This window comes from Balaenoptera acutorostrata, chromosome 5 (genome assembly GCF_949987535.1).
Source record: "Balaenoptera acutorostrata chromosome 5, mBalAcu1.1, whole genome shotgun sequence".
Taxonomy (NCBI): domain Eukaryota; kingdom Metazoa; phylum Chordata; class Mammalia; order Artiodactyla; family Balaenopteridae; genus Balaenoptera; species Balaenoptera acutorostrata.
This window is the reverse complement of record NC_080068.1, coordinates 52,135,970-52,151,359: the sequence shown is the minus strand read 5'-3', so window position 1 is coordinate 52,151,359 and position 15,390 is coordinate 52,135,970. Positions and strand designations below refer to the sequence as shown.

Sequence of the window (15,390 nt, the reverse complement as noted above, 5' to 3'; positions counted from 1 at the left end):
AAAAAAAAGCTGTATACACATCTAATTTTTAAATTCTATAATTAAAATTTGGAATATCTCAGTTAATGGTATGAATCATTTGATGGAGTTCATATTTTCAATAGGATAAATTCATAGTTGGTATTAGAATACACCAAAATTTTCATGGATGTATGTAGTCATTAGGATCAAAATTAGGGGAAAAAAGGAAAAAGAGTGGCACAAAAAGTAAAATCAGAAAATATAACTGAGACAGTAGAACACTTTAAAATTATATAAATAATTTTATGCCATTAAATTTTAAAACCTAGATTGAAACTTAAAACCTGGATAACATTTTAAAACCCAGAGGGAAAAAATGACCAAAATTGGCCCAAGATGTAGAAAATCTGATTAAGCTACTAAGTATAAAATAAATTGAAATGGTAAACAGAGTTCTTCATATTAAAAGACATAAGTAATAGATGATTTGGAGATAATTTCTATTAATTCTTTAAAAAATAAATAATTATGCTTTATACAAACTTAGTTATGGGATGGCAAGGAGGGGGATAGGTAGGGGAAGGGTGACAGAAAGGGAGAAGAAACATTACCCAATTTAATTTATAAGATGATAATAATGATATCAAAACAAGACAAAGGTGACAGGGGAATAAAAAGCCTTCAGCCTAGTCTTATTTCTGAATATTAGTAAATTAAAAACAACAGTATTAAAAGAAGACAAGACAAGAATTCAAATTTTTAAAACTGTATAACTATTACTCTTATAACCTCAGTGGATGCAGAGAAAGCAATTTATAGTAGTCAACACCTATTCATGATTTAATAAAACAACAACAAAGAAACAAATTTCTAAAAAATCAGGAATAATCCTAAAAGCTAGGAATAAAGGAAATTTTCTTAATCTAATGAAAGTTATCAATTGAAAATAAATAGAAAAAATATAATCAATTTTTAAATATTAGAATTATTCCCTTTAATTTAAGGATGAAACATAGAAAACAACTATTTCTGCTGTTTTTCCTGGCACTCTGTCATTTTTGCCCTATTCTACTGGTTAGATTGATTTCCATGGCCAGGCTCAGATTCAAAGCACTGTAAAAAAGATTCCACCTCTTAAATAAAGGAACTACAAGGTCATGTTGACCTAAAACAAATAAACTGACAGTTATTTCTCCACCAGGCTTCCCTGGTGGCACAGTGGTTGAGAATCTGCCTGCTAATGCAGGGAACACGGGTTCGAGCCCTGGTCTGGGAAGATCCCACATGCCATGGAGCAACTAGGCCCGTGAGCCACAACTACTGAGCCTGTGCGTCTGGAGCCTGTGCTCTGTAACAAGTGAGGCCACAATAGTGAGAGGCCTGCGCACCGCGATGAAGAGTGGCCCCCGCTTGCCGCAACTAGAGAAAGCCCTCGCACAGAAATGAAGACCCAACACAGCCAAAAATAAATAAATAAATTAATTAATTAATTAAAATATTAAAAAAAAAAAAAGGATTTATTCCAGGTCAGCAAAGAATTGCAGTTCAGGGTCTGCAACCATGGTGAGCCATGTGCAAATCCCCAGCAAAAAAATAGAGAGGAGAACTCTTTTATAGAGGGGAAAAGGAAGTTGGGAAGACTAGTAAACAAAGCATCCATGGCTTTATATTGACTGAGTGTGACAGTCTCTCATTGGCTGAGCTCTTTCCAGGAAAGAAGAGGAGGTCTTTCTTCTTCCTGTTGGGCTCTGCTATCAGCATAGGGCATGGGAACTCTCCTTTCTGGTCTCCTGACTCTATTTATTTAATGTTTCTGTTTATTAATTTTTTATGGTCACATGGTAAGCAGTTTGAATATAGGGGAATGGGGATAAAAATTAGCCTTTAATGCATTATATAACATATTTCATAATGCTATATATACTTACATATATGTTCATAAAATAAGACAAAATTTAAAAAAATTATTTTATATTGGACTATAGTTGACTTACAGTATTGTGTTAGTTTCAGTTGTACCACAAAGTGATTCAGTTATTCATATACTTATATCTATTCTTTCTCAAGGTCTTTTCCCATTTAGGTTATTACAGAATACTGAGCAGAGTTCCCTGTGCTATATAGTAGGTCCTTGTTAGTTATCTCTTTTAAATATAATAGTGTATATGTCAATACCAAACTCCTAATTTATTCCTTCCCCCCACCTTTCCTCTTTGGTAACCATAAGTTTGTTTTCTAAGTCTGTGAGTCTGTTTCTGTTTTGTAAATAAGTTCATTTTATAATTTTTTTTAGATTCCACATATGAGGATATCATACAATATTTGTCTTTCTCTGTCAGACTTACTTCACTCAGTATGATAATCTCCAGGTCCATCCATGTTACTGCAAATGGAATTATTTCATTCTTTTTAATGGCTGAGTAATATTCCATTGTATAGATGTACCACATTTTCTTTATCCTTTCATCTGTCGATAGACATTTAGATTGCTTCCATGTCTTGGCTATTGTAAACAGCACTGCAGTGAACATTGGGGTGCATGTATCCTTTTGAACCATGTTTTTCTCCAGATACATGCCCATGAGTGGGATTGCTGGATCATATAATAGCTCTATTTTTAGTTTTTTAAGGAATCTCCATAGTGGCTGTAACAATTTATATTCCCACCAACACAGTAGGAGGGTTCCCTTTTCTCCACACCCTGTCCAGCATTTATTTTTTGTAGACTTTCTGATGATGGCCATTCTGATTGGTGTGAGGAGATACCTCATTGTAGGTTTGATTTGCATTTCTCTAATAATTAGCGCTGTTGAGCATCTTTTCATGTTTGCCTCTTGGCTACCTCTTTGTCTTCTTTGGAGAAATGTCTGTTTAGGTCTTCTGCCCATTTTTTGATTGGGTTGTTTGTTTTTTTGATATTAAGCTGCATGAGCTGTTTGTAAACTTTGGAGATTAGTCCCTTGTCGGTTGCATCGTTTGCAAATATTTTCTCCCATTCTGTGGGCTTTTAGTTTTGTTTGTTTGTTTGTTTTTTATTTTGGCCATGCCATATAGCTTGAGGGATTTCAGTTCTCCGACCAGGGATTGAACACAGGCCACGGCAGTGGAAGCACTGAATCCTAACCAGTAGACCACCAGGGAACTCCCTGTCTTTTCATTTTGTTTATGGTTTCCTTTGCTGTGCAAAAGCTTTTGAGTTTAATTAGGACAAATTTTTACAGAAGAATACTTACCTTTACCATATGTCTTGCTCTTTGCTTTATGCCATGGACGTTATGCTGTGCTATTCCTTTGAAAAAAATGCTGATTGCCACTGGATTGTTTCAAACCCATACAGTTTGAAAAATAGTAGATTATAACATAATATATGCATGTACAGTAACTTTCTCTTTTTCCAGATGTTTTGTCCAGGATAATATATGAATAACTGGCATATCCTCAGTATGTATTGGATATTTTCTATGCAGCAGGCAATGTGCTAAGCACTTTATATACATTATTTTGTTCACCTCTCTAGCCATTCTTATGAAGTAACTATTATAATTATTCTAAATATATAGGTAAGAAAGCTAAGGCTTAGGCAGGTAATTCTTCAAGGTAACCCAGGCACTAAACTATAAAGCCTGAGTCTGAATCCGAGTCTTAGATATTGGCCAGGGAACAGAGGACGCTAGACAAGCACTTAAAATTTGCCATGGCTAGTATTTTTGTTATGGATAATTCTAAATATATAAGTTAGTAAAATAGTAAGTTGATGTATCATACAATCTGCTAAGTTTAATGTTCTCTATATCCAGATTTGTACAGCAAGATTTCTAGAGCAATACGTTCTGTGGTAGATGAAGAAATACAGTTTGCCTAATTTGCACATATGGAGCCTTCATTATTTGTTTTTTTTAGCAAGCAAAGCGCTGTTAAATTGTCCTTCCAAAGTACTTAAACATGTTAGATTAAAGTCAGTTATTTATGCTTGCGATTCTGGTATTTGTAGATCTGATTTAATTCTAAAAACATTTCTGTTATTTGGTGGCCAGTTATCCAAACCACTGTATACTTAAGCATCTATTAAACACTTCCCTCTTTCCTGAGGTTGCCATGTAAGTACCAAGGCATGGTGGAGGTATTTAGTTCTCACTAATATGTTTCTAAATTGGTATCCAATAAGATGTCCTTCACCTTATTTGGTCCTTGCCAACTATCTGCACAGACACTGGTCAATTTCTTTCTAGTGGCTTTATCACTCTGCTACAGGAAACTCTAAAAAAGTGTCTAAAGCATCTTCCTAGGCCCTCCTTGCATCCATTTAATTATTTGGAGCCATGACACCTCCTCAACTTCTACACAGGCTATGAGGAAAATGTCCCTTTGTTTTTGGATATCCCAAACTAATGCTGGATTTTTTGCCAGTTCTCCAAGACACAGCTCTAGGCAATTTGACTAGCAACCTGTCCTTGGGAACCTCTTAAGTCTAAGCTCTCATCACTTCTTCCAAATTTCCTGACTCTTCATATTTAGCACTCCCATTTTCTAGTTTGAGTCTCTCTACTCTTCCGCAGGGGAGCAAAATTTGCCACCCCAAAATGTGTTTCTTTGGCATGAGGATTAATTTAGGTTGATTATTTTTAAGAAACAGAAGATTCAAGAAGTTTTTTTTGTTGCCTCCTATTTAACTGCCTAAAAGAATTTAGCTGAAGGGCCTGTTCCCAGAATAGAGCTATCACCAGCAAAAAATAATGGGCTAGGTGTGATGGGGGAAACTTGGCAGGGCCTAGAGATCAGAGTCCAATCTGTCCCATCATCTGTGCATGGCCCAGCAAACATTTGTTTACCAAACATTTGTTTTTCCATCTCCATGTGAATTGCCTTTCTTTTCTTTGAAGTCCCAAACTCCCAGCATCCACTTTTGTCTTTAGCTGAAGATGGTATTTAAGTGAGGGGTTTTGCCATTTTGGTGAGTTACTCAGTTTTCCTGGGTCTCTCCCATGTATACAAGTTATTCAACTTTCGTGTGATTTACTTCTGCTAATCTGTCTCATGTAAATTTAATTCTTAGACCAGCCAGAAGAACTTAGAAGGGTAAAGGAAAATTTCTTCCTCCCCACCACTTCTAAAGTGCTAGTCTTTTGAAATCCAGGAGCCAGGGAGCAAATTCTTTCTTCTTGGCTTCTCTTTCTTGTCTGTGTCACTTCTCTGAGTCAATAAACACAGGTTGTCTTAGCTGATGCTTGAATACTTAAAGGAGGTGCATAGTGCAAGCCCTGACAGTTGGCTTTTCTTTTTATAATGCAAGTGCCTAAATTGTGGAACCATCCACTTCAAAGGTGGCTATCTTGAATAAACACATTGTCAGCCAGTAGATAAAGACCTGGGCTACCCATCCCCTCTTTAGACCTCAGAGATGTCTAAACAGACTTCTCTGTTTTAGAGATCTTGGTTGATTTTGATAACTGATGATTTGGGCTGCTTGTTTTCTCTCTTCCTGTGCTGTTAATTCCCATTCTTATGTTTTAAATTCACCAGTAAGGAGTGAGCCTTTGAAACACTAGATACGCCTCAACCCCAATAAAAAGCAGAACCCCAGTCCCACGCTCTCTCACTCTCTCTCTCTTTACCTGTGACCTTGCTCTGTGGTCCCAGGTGTGCCATGGAATTTCCAGGTCCTGTAATCAATAAGGATTTTTTTTTTTTTTTAAGTTTCTTGATGGTTATTGCTGAGAGCATCTTGCAATCATAATAAGAACCACCAGGGCAGGTCCAGCCACAACACTGGTTATTAATAGGCTGAGACCAGCAGGCAACAAGGTGGAAGAAGAGAAGGTCTAAGACTAAGTACAAAGGAAATAAGAGAATTATGAAAAAATAGTTTGTATTTCCTAAATATCGGCCTTATTTGCATACATTATTTAGACTCTCTGGCCTTCAGGAGCTATATTTTTAAGCAAAAGGAATTGGACTCACTAGTTTTCAAACTGGACTCTTGGGAACCTAAGGAGCTGTTGACTGCCTGCAGAGCTCGCCCAACCCTACCTTCTCTTTTCAACTAGTACATCCGTCCTTGCTTTGATCATTTTACATACTGAGCTTGGTAAACGTTTTTCCTTTAAAGAAAGGGTGAAAAAAGGTTTGAATCCCAGTCCATTTGTATGCTGTATATATATGCTCAATATACCTGGTGATTGATAATGTAGACCCTTACCTATTGCCCCCACTGGCCTCCAACCTCCACCAATGCCCCAAATGCACCAGTGTCTATTTGAAGGGAACATAGTTTTGTTAATGGGAGGAAGAAAAGAGAAACATGCATCTTGCCCCAAAGGTCCACTGGACTTTGCAGAGAAAAGGTTCAAGGCAGAAGCTGAAAGAACTACTCAAGAGTGATCCTAGGAATTTCTGAAAACAAAGGATTCCATACCCCTAAATGATCAAGTAGGGCACAGAGCAGGGCCCTGTTGGCCCTCAGCTCTGTAAGGAACTTAGTACTGGCCTGGCACCCCAAGGATTAGAAGCTTTGGAAGCAGCTAGAGATTGTCCTAGGTATAGACATTACTCTCATGACAGGCATCATAGTCAAACACGTATCAGATAGGAATCAAGGAAGCCAGAGAAAAAAGAGGGTATGTTCTGTGGTCATTGCCACTGACTCACTGGTTTATACACATTTCTTCAGGATTCCTAGAAGTAACAGGAGGACACTTTGGGGAAGACACTGAAGTACTATTACTACTAATGTTGGTTCTATTTAGCTAGGATGCATTTAGCCATCATATGACTGTCTCCAAAGTAAATAGTGTTGAAGAAAGTTTTTCTAATCTAGACAGAAACATATACATTCATACAAATTCCATTGCAGTTACTCTTGTTATTTATGTAGTAGGACAACTTCCAGCTGAAGGAGTGATCCACCTGAAAGAGCATTTCCATGGTGTTACTTTTATATCTGAGCAAGAGTTCTGGTTTTGTTCCCAGCCTCACCTCTGACTCATCATTGTGAAACCAAGAAATCGTTTAGCCTCTCAGTACCTCAGAATCTCCCTTCTGTGAACGAGGATAATGGGTAAACCTTCTCTTGCTTCACTGAATTGTTGTGAAGTTTAATTAGATAATGTTTGCACAGCCCTTTGAACTCTACTAATTAAATTGTTGTGTAAATATGGTGCTTCCTTTTATCAGGATGCCTTGACTGAGCCATTTCATAAAGAAAGATGACTACGATAGGACTCATAGGGAAAGGACTACTTTAAAAAAAAATTCATGTGAACTGAGTTCTGAGATTGTCAAAGAAGCATATGAAAATACCTAGTTGGCATTCTAATTGATAAGAATAAGGATATAGCCTCTATGTGCTCAAGGGGTATTGGTTATACCTTCATATAAAAGAAAACTTAGTTCCTAAGGTCTAGAATAATGTCCTGTTTGTACTTTAAGTATTGATATTGTTTTTTAAATGTTATGTTTATTCAGTATATTTTGCTAAGACAACATTGGTGCTTTATTTCATTTTTGTCATATAAGGAATCACAAAATAACAGATTTGCATTCACTTAATAAGAAAGTCATAACCTTTGAAGTAATGTGATTCTGTGTAGATCATCCATTGGTTAGTTTACTTATCAGTCAAAGAGATTTCACCCACAACAGAGAAATCTTAGATGAATCATAAATCTTCTTACTAAATTTTCTGATGAGAATATTTCGCTCTAAAATAGTTATCGCAATTATTTTTGAAAAGCTGCATTAATAAAGACCTTTTTCTTCTGCTAGAAATAACTTCATAGATGGATTAATTGGCTTGGGGGAAAAAACCACAAGCTACCTCCATAAACCTGCCTTGGGCTTTAGTATATAATTTTATTTGTAAGCTAGAAATTTTTAAAAATTATTTTTAAAGGTTATACTCCATTTATTGTTATTGTAAAATATTGGCTATATTCCCTGTGTTGTACAGTATCCTTGTAGTTTGTTTTCTACGTAATAGTTTGTACCTCTTAATCCCCTATCCTTATATTGCCACTCCCCCCTTCCCTGTCCCCACTGGTAACCACTGGTTTGTTCTCTACATCTGTGACTCTGCTTCTTTTCTGTTATATTCGCTAGTTTGTTGTCCTTTTTAGATTCCACATATAAATACAGTATCATACAGAATTTGCCTTCCTCTCTTGACATATTTCACTTAGCATAATACCTGCCAAGTCCATCCATATTGCTGCAGATGGCAAAATTTCATTCTTTTTTATGGCTGAGTATTATTCCATTGTATGTATATGTGTGTGTGTGTGTATATATATATCTCTCACATCTTCTTTACCCATTCATCTGTTGATGGACACTTACGTTGCCTTCATATCTTGACAATTGTAAACGATGCTGCTATGAACATTGGGGTTTGTGTATCTTTTCAAATTGGTGTTTTGGGTTTTATTGGATATATGCCCTGGGGTGAAATTACTGAGTCATATGGTATTTCTATTTTTAGCTTTTTGAGAAACTTCCATTATGTTTTTCACAGTGGCTGCACCAATTTACATTCCCACCAACAGTGTACAAGCATTCCCTTTTCTCCACATCCTCACCAACATTTGTTATTTGTGTTCTTTTTGATGACAGCCATTCTGACAGGTGTGAGGTGATATCTCACTGTGGTTTTGATTTGCATTTCCCTGATGTTTACTGATGTTGAGCATCTTTTCATATGTCTGTTGGCCATCTACATGTCCTTTTTGGAAAAATGTATATTCAGGTCTTCTGCCCATTTTTTTAACTGGGTTTGTTTGTTTGTTTGTTTTTGATGTTGAGTTGTACGAACTGTTTATGTGTGTTGGATATTAACCCCTTATCAGTCATATCATTTTCTCCCATTCAGTAGGTTGTCTTTTGTTTTGTCAGTGGTTTCCTATACTGTGCAAAAGTTTTTAAGTTTAAAATTAGGTCCCATTTTTAAATTTTTGCTTATATTTTCTTTGCTTTAGGAGACAGATCAAAAAAATATTGCTATGATTTATGTCAAAGAGTGTTCTGCCTATGTCCTCTAGGAGTTTTATGGTTTCTGATCTTACATTTAGATCTTTAGTCCATTTTTTAATTGAAGTCTTTAATCCATTTTGAGTTTATTTTTGTATACAATGTTAGAGAATGTTCTAATTTCATTGTTTTACATGTAGCTGTCCAGTTTTTCCAGCATCACTTATTGAAGAGACTGTCTTCTCCATTGTACATTCTTGCCTCCTTTGTCATAGATTAATTAACCATAAATGCATGGGTTTATTTCTGGGCTGTCTATTCTGTTCATTGATCTATGTGTCTGTTTTTGTGCCAACACTATGCTGTTTTGATTACTGTAGCTTTGTAGTGTAGTCTGAAATCTGGGAAGGTGATTCCTCCAGCTCTGTTCTTTCTCAAGATTGTTTTTGCTATTTGAGGTAAAGCTAGAAATTTTTAATGATGATATTACAAGTGTGACAACTAAATTTCATATGTTACTGAATATTCTAGAATATAGAGTTTTGAAAATTACTAAATATCAAGGTGGGAGTTTGCAACAGCAAATGTTTCTATAAAATCTAATAGCTATTTTATTGTACTTGTAATGTTTTTTATTACCTATGTACTTGAGGACTATATCTGCTGATGGACCAGCATAACATAAAATTACTTTGAACTGTTAGAAACTTCAAATTCAGTTTTTTTTTTTTTTAAGATTATTTATTTATTTATTTATGGCTGTGTTGGGTCGTTTCTGTGCAAGGGCTTTCTCTAGTTGCAGCAAGCGGGGGGCCACTCTTCATCGCGGTGCGCGGGCCTCTCACTCTCGCGGCCTCCCTTGTTGCGGAGCACAGGCTCCAGATGCGCAGGCTCAGTAATTGTGGCTCACGGGCCCAGTTGCTCCGCAGCATGTGGGATCTTCCCAGACCAGGGCTCGAACCCGTGTCCCCTGCATTGGCAGGCAGATTCTCAACCACTGCGCCACCAGGGAAGCCCTCAAATTCAGTTTTGATTCACATCTTCTGAAATATGTGTTCTGCCCCAAATCTTCATCTGAATTATAAGAATATAATTACAGGGAAATTTCAGATTCTTTAGGTCCTGGCAGAGGATTTGGAAAAAGTATGAAGGTGTCTTAGTAAACTCCTGGGTATAACAGCCCAGGTATGTATATTATTGATATTTACAGATGGCAAATAAGTATTGATTATTATGATCTAAAGGGACACTAAAGAAAACAAAATACAGATTTAAAGCTGAAACACATTGTCTCAGGAGGCACAAAGATAAAATAGAATTTGAGGTTGCTACTACAGGGAACCAGGGAATGAATATTCTATTTATGGCTCTAAAATTCTGAATGAGTCTATATCCTCAATGCATTGGTGTTTTTAACTAGGAGGACAAAAGTTTTAAGAACTAGTCCATTTCGTATTAGTTTTAGTCTATCTTTAGCTTGTGCTTTAGGAGAGTATTATGTATGTTTAGATAGAGGTTCAGCCCTATTAATGCTGCCGATATCATAGAAGTGTTACCCACAAAAACTCTGACACCTCTTTGAGATCTTCAATTTGGGCTTGATTTAGACACAGTAAATCTAAGTCAGTATTCAAATTAGCTGTGACCTCATTATGAATAGGGAGTCCTCGGGGATTTTCAGGAAAGAGACCATCAAGAAATCATTTAATCTGCTGATTATTCCATTTTCAGTGTACATCTCCCCCTATCAAGTTAACAATGTGGGGTCACAGAGGAGGCAATATTGCACCTCTGCTCTGGGACAGGACGTGCGGGATGTCTGACGATTCTTAGATACTCACTACTCAAGTGGTTTGTTTACTCCAAGGGAAATGTTGAATTAAATAACAAAGTTTAAGACTAATAAAGTAGTGCCCAGGTCATGCAAAAGGTTGTCCTTTAACACTGTGAGAAATTTCTCCTTGTGAATTTTTAGGGATAAAATGAGGGATTCAATCTCTTCCTTACCCTATTGTGAATATTTCTAATGAGGAATAAGGACAGTATTTCTCTTTGTGGCCTATTTTATTACTCTTAAAATTCTCTATATTGAGCTAAAATCTATTCCCTTCCTTTGTCCCTTCATTCTTCCTTCTGAAAATATATAAAGTAAATCTACTCCCTATTCAGTTTAACATACTGGAGACACTGCCGCAATTACTGGGTTTTGATTGTTTTTAGTTTTTTTGGGTTTTTTTCCCCTGAGATAGGCAGCCTGAGTTTATTCAGCCATTCCTCTATTTCAGAGATATTCGGCGTGTGGACCAGTACTGACCCATGACTGTTTCTTACCCTCTGGGAACTATAATTATAGGTCCACAACAAGATAAGGATCTGTGGCAGAATATAAGTCAACATACTGCTGTCTTCATTGAAAAAGTCTTGCTATGAAAAAATAAAGCTAGCTGAATTCAACAGCTTGTTTAGTGATATAGTTGCTTTACATTGTGGCACAAGCTTTTTCATCTTATCGAAGACTGATGGTAAACAGTTGAACCAGTTAGTTTGATAGCACTGGCTCCATATGACATGATTTCTAGATCCATTCTAATCGTTCTTCTCTAGATCAGCCTCTAGAATACAACCAACATTTCCAGAGAGAATCTGCTGAAAATATAGTGGAAAACATTACATCCCTGTATCTGGACACTATTTGTCTTAGCATAGCCTAATAGTTTTTAATGAGTTTTCAATCAAGTAAAGCAACTGATCAGAATTATACATGTAACCCCTTTCTAATTCTTATTGCTGTTTATCGTCCATATTCCAAAGTGGCTACCTACTAGCTATTCTATCCAATTTTGTGTCATTTGCTAATATGGGCTATGCAGCTTTAGCTGTGTAAAAAACAAAAACAAAAAAACCAAACTCAGTCACTTTAAACAACTGCCTTTTTAAAAAAATTTCTCATGAATCTGGTTCAGCTGGTCAATTATGGTGACCTTGGCTCATTTCTTCTGACCTTGACTTGGCTTGTTCAAGCATCTGCCTTCAGCTGGTGGTTGGCTAGTTGACTGGTCGAAAATGGCCTCCACTGAAACAACTCAGCTCTCTTCACAGGATTTGAACCTGCCAGTTGGCTAGCTTGTACTTGTTCTCATGGCTGTGACAGGGTTCCAAAAAAAACAGGAAGCACACAAGACCTCTGTAAGGATCAGTCCCATCTCTGCCGTAAAGTAGAGCAGGGAAAGGTGGAAAATGGACCTGGAGGAAGACAAAGATAAAGCAAACATTATAATGCCAGTGTGTTCTTCGAAGTTCTTCATACAAAATTTGAAAATGGCACTGAAAAATACTTTTCATGGAAGACCTCAATAGACCTTTTTAACGGATGCATTGATAAACCATTTCAGAATATGTGATTTAAACAGTCATGACTGTACCAATGAGAGCTTTTATACAGCCCACATTTTTCCATGTTAATAGGGGTTCAGTGAAAAATTCTGTCAAATGTGATGCTGCAATTCAGAAATCATCATAGTTTTCTGAACATAAATGATCATCACTGCATTATTTATAATAGCAAAATATTGGAAAGAGTGCAGGAATGAATGACTTATGGTAATTTATATAATAAATTATTTCATGTAATTTTTAAATTTCAAATAATTGATAAAATAGGAAAAAGCTCACAATTTAATTTTAATGCAAAGTGGTAAGATATACAGTGAAGCATGGTGCAAACCAAATTACAGGCTTTTATATCTAATGTAGAAATATTTTGAAATCCTAGAAAGAACTACAATAAAAATATACTTCTTATCTTTGGATGGCAAGATTATAGTGATTTTTGTTTCACTCTTAAACTTTTAAATATTTTTCAGATTTTCTGCAATGGACATATGTAACATAATCATCAGAAAAAAATGCATTCAGTTTTTTTCCATTTTGTAATTTTCCTGGGAATTAAAATCAAGCTCACATTTCCCTCTTTTCTGAAAATTGTGCATTTGACCATTCCCAGTTGATATTTTCTGAGATATTGTATTTAACAATTCTAATTAGGAGGGAGATTTGGATCTTTCTCAAAAGCACAGTAGCTGGATTTTAATAACTATTTCGTCAACATTTTGATCTTAAAAATATTTCCTGCAGTTATAATCAATTATGGTTTCTTTTTCTATTGAATGCCAAGAAGAAACAGGATTTTATGACTATCTTTAGAGCAATACTCAATATCGATGCTAGAACTGGTAAAAAGGAAGAAGTTCTATGGGATAGGATAGGAAAGCAAGAGAAAAAATATATCTCAAACACTGATGCCTTCTTGGTTGTATCATTACGTGGCTGAGGAACCTATCAGCTAGCTACATCTATTTTGGCACTGTTTCTTTATAGCCTTTCAATTCTTACTAGCAGTAAAAATCATATGCCACAAGGTGACATTTAAACCATCTGGAATGTGTAAATGAATATTCAGACGCTAGAAGAAAGTGTCTGCTGACACAACAACAGGTAACCCTTTTCCAGCAAGGGATGTAGCAAGTGAAAGTGAGTAAATCACCTACCAGACACAGTGTCCACCAGAGGCATTCTGGTGGAGTAAAGATGGACACAAATTCTTTGATTTGTGGCAAGAATGAAATGGCATCTCCATCCCTCCTTTTAAATCTAAGTGGATTCTGTCACTGCCTGCCCAATAGAATATGACAGAAGTGACACTGTGCCAGTTTCCAGGTTCCAGTCTTAAGTGACGGGCGCCTTCTATTTCCTATCACTTGGAACACTCACTCTTGGAAGCCAGCTGCCAGGTTGTGAGAAGCCCAAGCCGCGTGGAGAGGCCACACCTATGTGCTCCATTTGACGGCCCCAGCTGCGCTCAGCCACCATGAGCATCAACTGTAGCCCTGTGAGTGCGCCACCTCGGACGACCAGCTGCATCATAGCTTTAGATGACTCCAGCCGCAGCCACTATCGGACTCCATTTATGTGAAAGATCCCCAAGAAGATCCATCCAGCTGAGCTCAGTCAACTCACACAACTGTGGAACATAATAATTAGTTGTTTTAAGACACTAAGTTTGGGAATGGTTTTTTAATTTATAACAAAAAAAGTGGAACACTAGCCATTGTTAGCTGGTACTGTTGTACCGGAAATAAAATTTGAAAAGAGTTATAAAATATAGATGGTGACAAAACATCTCTGTAGAGCTATCTTTCAAACTTGAATGGAGAAATAGTGAGTAGAACTAACTGTTTCTTACACCATTCCAAGTCATATACAGACATAATGAATCAAAGAAACCAAGGAAAAATAAATATAAAGCTCAAGATAGCCTTTCATGTTTGGAGTGGATGAGATAATACTTTGTATTCAGCACTTTACAGTTTACCACAACCCTGAGGAATATGAATTATTACCATTTTCACTTTTTTTCTTTGTATCCTTCCTCCCTCCCTCCCTCTCTTCCTTCTCTCCACCTCCATCTTCCAAGTTGTTTTCACTCCACTCACCCTCAGCAGGAGCCTGTTTTATCTCCATAATCTTCCCATGCTATTTATAGTACATGAAATACAAAAGGATGCTGCTCAAGTGGGTGTCCATTTGGAGAAATGCTTTGGTAAGAAATTGCTTTGGTAAGCAATCTCTAAGGTGAAAGGGTAAATCCTGGCAGGATTTCACCCAGAGGGGCCCCCATGTGCTACCTTTCCATGACAATAAAAAACTAATATATAAACTTTGTTCTACTCAAGGACAAAGCTTAAGTATTTTCCAGTGTTTTACAACTCTGTTTTGCTTTCAGGTATTCCAAAGTTGATTACATCTGATATGGTTAAAGAAGGTGCTGCTGTAATTGATGTGGGTATCAACTATGTCCATGACCCAATGACCGGAAAGACAAAATTAGTTGGAGACGTGGACTTTGAAGGTAGTAAACTATATCTCTTTTGATACGTGAAGGAAAAAAAAAGATTCTATGTTGCATGTTTTGATAGTAGAAAGAGAAACTTTCTATTTGATTGGGCATTATTATCAACCATTACATTAATCTTTCCTCTGAGGGAAAAGAGTTTAATGACAATTACATATTTCCTTCCTTCCTTCTGCCTGACTTCCTTCCTTCACTCCTTTCTTCCTATCTTCCTTCCCCCTTTCTTTCAGCCCTTCCTTCTATCCTTCCTTTCCTCCATCTTTCCCTCCTTGGGAGAAAAATATAATTGTACCATTATTATTTAGCTTTAAGATGAAATTCCTTATAGTGAATTTTTTTAATGAAAGAATTCAGCCGGCCTTTTATAGTGAGCATTATTTTGACTTTTGGGAGTGTGTCTCTATACTCCATCATCCATGCTCCATACTCAGCCATTCACTCTCGGAGCAAGAAGACATCTTAGGGTGTGTTTGCTAACTCTATATTTCAGATCTAGACAGTTAACTGGATAATTCAAGTCAACATTCTTCACTTGTGTTTTAAAGAGGATGAGAAAAAGG

General features: G+C 36.6%; 1 protein-coding gene across 2 annotated transcripts in view; it reads left to right on the top strand.

Annotated features, from left to right (window-relative positions):
- Nucleotides 1-15,390, top strand: part of MTHFD2L (methylenetetrahydrofolate dehydrogenase (NADP+ dependent) 2 like) — a 148,689-nt gene that overhangs the window by 108,297 nt on the left and 25,002 nt on the right. For both annotated transcript variants that reach the window (XM_007179832.3, XM_007179833.2), the window contains one exon: nucleotides 14,702-14,827. In XM_007179832.3, the coding sequence (XP_007179894.2) occupies nucleotides 14,702-14,827 (126 nt within the window). The remainder of the gene's footprint in view (nucleotides 1-14,701; nucleotides 14,828-15,390) is intronic.